The sequence below is a fragment of the Bos indicus x Bos taurus genome, chromosome 25 (genome assembly GCF_003369695.1).
Source record: "Bos indicus x Bos taurus breed Angus x Brahman F1 hybrid chromosome 25, Bos_hybrid_MaternalHap_v2.0, whole genome shotgun sequence".
In the NCBI taxonomy this organism is placed as follows: Eukaryota; Metazoa; Chordata; class Mammalia; order Artiodactyla; family Bovidae; genus Bos; species Bos indicus x Bos taurus.
The window spans coordinates 39511703-39517972 of NC_040100.1; the positions used below are offsets into that span (position 1 = coordinate 39511703).

At 58.0% G+C, this 6270-nt stretch overlaps 1 protein-coding gene across 1 annotated transcript in view; it reads left to right on the forward strand.

Moving 5' to 3' along the window:
* Positions 1-6270, forward strand: part of TRAP1 (TNF receptor associated protein 1) — a 49191-nt gene that overhangs the window by 35436 nt on the left and 7485 nt on the right. The window contains exons 6-11 of the mRNA XM_027527818.1: positions 118-278; positions 630-739; positions 1120-1193; positions 1873-2028; positions 2740-2860; positions 3279-3348. Of these exons, the coding sequence (XP_027383619.1) occupies positions 118-278; positions 630-739; positions 1120-1193; positions 1873-2028; positions 2740-2860; positions 3279-3348 (692 nt within the window). The remainder of the gene's footprint in view (positions 1-117; positions 279-629; positions 740-1119; positions 1194-1872; positions 2029-2739; positions 2861-3278; positions 3349-6270) is intronic.

Genomic DNA, 6270 nt, shown 5'->3' on the forward strand with positions numbered 1-6270 from the left:
TGCTGGATGGACCGGCTGGAGTGGGTACTTTGCCCACAGCTAGAAACTGGCTGACCCCAAGTTCAAAGCCAGTCCATTCCCGCGTGACACGCCCCTCTGACCGGCCTCACCCTACAGGCCTTTCTGGATGCGCTGCAGAACCAGGCGGAGGCTGGCAGCAAGATCATCGGCCAGTTCGGTGTGGGCTTCTACTCAGCCTTCATGGTGGCCGACAGAGTCGAGGTCTATTCTCGCTCGGTGGATGCAGGCAGCCTTGGGTACCGGTGGCTTTCAGATGGGTGAGTGAGTGAATGGGTCCCATGTCACGCATAGAGTGTCCCCCAGGCCCTGGAGCCACCAAGGCAACTGTCACCCGCCATGCAGAGTGGGACTCCGGAACGTGGAGGCCTCACAGGAGGGGGTCTCCCGGGGTCTGGCGCTCGCCGGCCACCACAGGGAACTTGAGGCCCAGAGGTTGTGCTCATGAGCAGGAGCCCCACACCCCAACCCCAGCACCACTGTCGCCGGGGGAGGGGGTCACAGCTGGGTTCAGAAGTGGCGAGGCTCTGGCTCCCTTTCTGTTCGAGTCCCGGGGCCACACGGGCCTTGTCAGCGCTGACGGATGGACTCACCTCCCCTTCCCCTCTTAGCTCTGGGGTGTTTGAAGTTGCCGAAGCCTCGGGAGTTAGAACTGGGACGAAAATCATCATCCACCTCAAGGCCGACAGCAGAGAGTTCGCCAGCGAGGCCCGGGTTCGAGGTGAGCGTGAGCCTAGGCTGCCGGGACAAGCTTGGTGGGGGCTCAGGGTCGCATCTTCGTCCCACTGCTGTGTGGTGTCACTGACCACCCGCCCGGCCTGAGTCCAGGCTCCGGACAACCAGAGTGGGCGCAGTGCTGGGTACTCCCCGCTGTCCAGGTCTCACTGATGCTACTGAACGTGCCCAGCGCCTTCCAGGGGTCACGGTACCCCATGAAACCCTCATTGGGCTGCCAAGAGGTGTGCATGTCTCACGGTGGCCTGGGCCCCCTGACCCGGTTCTGGAGCAAGTTCTACTCCCCGTGGGGCAGGGCAGGGACGAGGCTTCCCAGAGCTTTCGTGTCTAGAAGCTTCTGGTATTCGTTGTTTCTGTGTCTTCCAGATGTGGTGACAAAGTACAGCAACTTTGTCAGCTTCCCTTTGTACCTGAACGGAAGGCGCATGAACACTCTGCAGGTGAGGCCTGCTGCGTGCGGGCTTGGCCGCCGTGGAGCTGAGCTGCTGCCTGTTGGGCTGGCCAGGCAGATGGGCCTGGGGTAGCTGGCCGAGCCCCAGCATGGGATGTTCTGGGCGGGAAGGGCGGCGAGACCTGTGGGTGCAGGTCCATGTGCGCCAGGAGTCACCTTCACAGCGCACGCCCCGCGCTCCTGGCTGTGTTCAGTCACTCTGCCCTCAGCACCGTCAGTTCTAGAAAAGGTCACCCCTGCCCCCCTCAGAAAGAGACCCCCAGCATCACCAGCCCCTTCCCTGAGCCCCCAGTAACCACTGTCCGCTTCCTGGTTGCTTATTCTGGACGTTTCATAGAAATGGAATCAGAAATCACGTGGCCTTCTGCGTCTGGCGTCTTACCGTGTTTTCAGGGCTCAAGCTGGTGGGAGCGCCTTGGCGCTCTCTGCCTTTCCGGCTCAGTTGCCTTCCCTGAGCCTCTCACCTCCCGGCGGTTGGTGCTGGTCATGTGCGGCCTCATCCAGGTTTTGCCTCCCGCTTGCTCTTCCTGATACTGCTGGGGACAGGGCACTGGTTCCAGAGCCATGTGTGTGTCCATCTGTCTGTCCAGCACTGGGCACCGCGAGCTCTGCCCACACATTGTTGGGAAGGTGTGTCTGAAACAACATCCCTGTTCCTCCGTTTCCAGGCGATCTGGATGATGGACCCCAAGGACGTGGGCGAGGGGCAGCACGAGGAGTTCTACCGCTACGTTGCGCAGGCCCACGACAGGCCACGCTACACCCTGCACTACAGGACGGACGCGCCGCTCAGCATCCGCAGCATCTTCTATGTGCCGGACGCGGTGCGCACCCCCACCCGCCCCGGCCCGCGCTCGGGTTGAACCCAGCCTTCCTGGCTTTGAGCCTGGAGCCCGTTTCTCTCTGCTGAGCATGCACGTGCATCCCCAGGACCTGTCAGGAAAGCAGAGCCCTGGGTCCCCGCTTAAGCAGATCCCCACAGGGCTGTGTGCAGACTGCAGTCCTGGTCAGGAGCAGGCTCGGCAGAGGTGACCCTCTGGCCGTCGCGGGCCCTGCGCCAGCACGCGCTCCACTGCCGAGTTCAGTGCCAGGGCACATGGGCCACACTGAGACAGGCGCGTGGGGCTGGGTTCCAGAAGCATGTCCCAAGACATGGGAACTTGAATTTCTCTTACTTTTCACATGTCATAAGGTACTCTTTTTTGCTTTTTTCCTACCATTTAAAAATGGAAGAACTGTTCTAAGCTGCATGAACGGTTGATCTGGCCTGTGGGCTCTAGTTTGCCAACCCCTGGCCCCAGCAGGTTAGGTTCTGTTCAGAGGGTCAGACCAGTCATCGTGTTTATGGGGAGGGCGGCAGCTGCCCAGAGAGGCCCTGCCTGGCCCAGAGCCTTGGTGTCGGGGCCAGCCTCTCCGGGCACCACACATACACCCCAAATCTCCTGGCCTAGACGGCCTCAGGAAGGGCCCCTGACTGTGGCACTCCGCCTCTGCAGGGCCTGCTCCTCCTGACACTGCCCTTGCTTTGCCTCCAGAAACCATCCATGTTTGACGTGAGCCGGGAGCTGGGCTCCAGCGTGTCGCTGTACAGCCGCAAGGTCCTCATCCAGACCAAGGCCACCAACATCCTGCCCACGTGGCTGCGCTTCGTCCGGGGTTCGTATCTGTGCCCAGAGTGTGGCTGAGGCCCTGCAGCCCTGGGAGCAGCTCCTCCTGGGAAGGCTCACCTGTGCTGAGCTCAGGGGATGGGGGGTGTCGGTGGGGGAGCCGCATCCTCATAGCTCAGGGCCTCTTCTCGAGCTCCCCGCCTCCAGACACTGGGTTCGGTTGACTGATCCATGACAGTTTTATGATTTTGAGCAAAAAATCTAGGAGGTGGCTTTCAGAGAGTCCGGCAGATGCTGAAATTGTAGAAACTGTCCCGGCAGAGGCTTGCTGGCCTTGCCTGCTTTTCTTCCGACCCTGTGACCCAGGTCATGACCTGGACACAGCGTGGGTGAATTCTGGGATGAGGGGTTGGGCAGGGAAGCCCCCGAGTGTCCGCTGCTCTTACCCACACGTGGCCACGTCTCAGGTGTGGTGGACAGCGAGGACATCCCCCTGAACCTCAGCCGGGAGCTGCTGCAGGAGAGCGCGCTCATCAGGTGAGTCAGCGGATGTGGCACTGCCTGGGCAGGCCTGCCTCTGCCACCAGAGGTGGGCTCGAAGCTGCCCAGCCTGGAGCACAGGTGCCCACGGAGCTGTGGCAGGGGCACATGCAGTTTACCTGTGCTCTGCCTCGTGGTTCCCTTCGGTTTCCATGAGGGTTTTGGGGACCGACGTGCAGAAGCGCTCCTGCTGCCACGTGTCCCTCTCTCAGCCGAGCCCCGGCCCCGGCCCCAGGGCGGCCGCGGCAGGGAGGCTCCAGAGGCTGTCCTGGACAGACGAGGTGGAGGACAGGCCCAGAGCCAGGACGTCTGACCTCAGTCCAGAAGGTCACTAATGGTGGAAAGGAAGCAAGAGCTGGGCCTGGGACCCGCCTGGAGACGTCGCTCTTGGAATCCACATGGGCAGGGGTGGCTGTCCTTCTTGTCTCCTGTCCTAATGGTGGCCACAGCTTCGGTCTGCTGAGCGTTTATTCTCCCCCGGACTGTCCCGAGCCCCTCCTGGGTGCAGCCCCTGTCTCCTCGGGGGTGGGACCCACTAGGTCTCCATGTCACAGTTGTGGAAACCGAGTCACAGGGAGGTCACTGCCACCAGGGAGTGAGCCTGGATTTGAGCCCACGTCTTCTGACTGCAGCCACGTGCTCTGTCCCCCACAGCCGGAGCTGGGCTGACCCAGACACTGGCAGGACCAAGGCTGCAGGCGCGGCCGTGTCCAGCCATTCGGTCACTGCTTGTGGTTTTCCAGGGCTGGGTTGTCATCTTTACCAACAGAGTCAGCCTTAAGTGAAATTCTTTACAAGAAGTGTGACACAGAATCCATTTTCCCTAAGCCCTGGGAAAGTCAGCTGTCTGCCGCATGCCCACTGGCCCCGCATCTTGGGTGCACTTCTAGAGGACACATGCAGCGGGGCGGACCTGCCACATCTCCACAGACCGCCCGCACCGCACGCCTATTGTGTCCTCTGCAGCGAGAGGGTCCCGTCCAGGGTCATGCATGCCTTCAGCTGTGGCGTTTCTCTGGCCTGGAGGCTGGCTGAGGTCCAGTCATTCCCTGACTCTCAAGACCTGTGTGCGTCTGAGGTCCCCGTGATCTCCCGGGTGGCCCTGGGATGGGTCTTGATGCCCTGCGTGCTCGGGTGCAGTGGGGCCGTGTGCGTCCTGTCAGGTGGGCCGAGACGGGAGCTGTCCCCTCACTGGTGCTGACACTTGACTAAGGGGGTGTCTGCCAGCCTTTGCAGGTGAAATTCCTTTTTTCTCTCTGTAATTAGTAATGATATGTGGGAGTGGTATTTTGTAGCTGTGGGTTCATTTCTTATACATACACTTTTTGTAATATTTTTACAACTTATTTACGTGATTTGATTTCCATTTTACTCAGGAGTTATGGTCTGCTACTGTCCCAGGCTTAGCGGGAGCTCGCCCAGGCTGACTCCTTTGCCCCGTCCCCGTTGTGCTTTGTCTTCCACCTTCCCATCTGCTCCCAACGGTGCGGAATCTGCCTGATTATCCCCAGAGTGTTACCTCTCTGGCCCTCTCCCTGAAACAAGCCCGCCCTCCCCCAGCTCCCCAGCTCCCTCACTGACTTAGGCCCTGATGCCACACTGTGGGCCACCCGCTGTCCCCAGCCTCTGCCCTCTTCTGGGGTCCTTGGGCTCTGACACCGCACGCCAGGCTTCCCCAACCCTTGCCCTGCACGGACACCTCTTCGTCCCATCTAAGCTGCTGTGGCTCCCCCCACCAGACGCAGGCACTGCCCTGTCCCGTTCTGCCCTGTGGCTGATGGACCGAGTTTTTCAGGATGAGAATAAAAAGAGGAAAAGCTGAAATGAACATTAAATGTTATTGTTTCCCTACCCTGAAAAACAGATGGTAATTTTACCTTTTTAAAGGAGACGCAGAATACTTCTTAAACATCTCTTCCTTTTCAGGTTGTGGCTGTGGCGCACAGGGTCCTCTGGCGCAGCACATGGGCTCAGTAGTTGCGGCTCAGGCTCAGCCGCCCCGTGCCGTGCAGGGGCCCAGCTCCCTGACCAGGGACCAAGCCTGTGTCCCTGCACTGCACGGTGGTCCCCAGCCACTGCACCACCAAGGAAGTCCCAAGGCAGAATATTAAGGAAGTAAAAACACCCCCTAATCCCACTAAAAGTTGTTCAAAATTTTATGCCTTTATGTAACGTTCTGGTAAATATCCTGATGCAAAAAATACCAATTTTGTAAAACTGTAGTGCACGTATAGTATGTCCAGGGTGAAAAGTGAAAGTGTTAGTGCTCAGTCATGTCTGACTCTTTGCAGCCCCAAGGACTGCAGCCCGCCAGGCTCCTCAGTCCATGGGATTCTCCGGGCAAGAATACTGGAGTGGGTAGCTATTCCCTTCTCCAGGGGATCTTCCCAACCCAGGGATCAAACTCAAGTCTTTGCACTACAGGCAGATTCTTTACCATCTGAGCCACCAAGGAAGCCTCTATACAGTATAAACCAAAATTAAAATATACAAGCATGGATCATAATTATGAAAAATACAAAGTACAACAAGTAGTTTTTTGCATACTTAGTATATATGTGTACTCTGTAATTTATCCATACTGGGATCTTTCTGGTTTTTCTTTCAACTCAGGCACTTTTTCATGTCATTAAGAATCATGTTAGAGGGTGTAATTTTTAATGGCGTGTAGTTTTCCATCATTCATTTCAACCTGTTCTTTCCTGTTGAACACAAGCTTGTTCATAATTGTGTTTTATGTGCTGTGGTGAAAATCCTGGTCCATAAATCTTTACCAGCTGAACCACAAGGTAAGCCCTAGGGGTTCCTGCCTCTAGGGGGCGCCTGTCTCCTTTACTGGAGTCAACGACAGGTCGCCCTTCCTTTCTGGGATGTCTTCACTCCTCTGATTATTAGGTGGCTCATGTCCTGCTGTTTGAT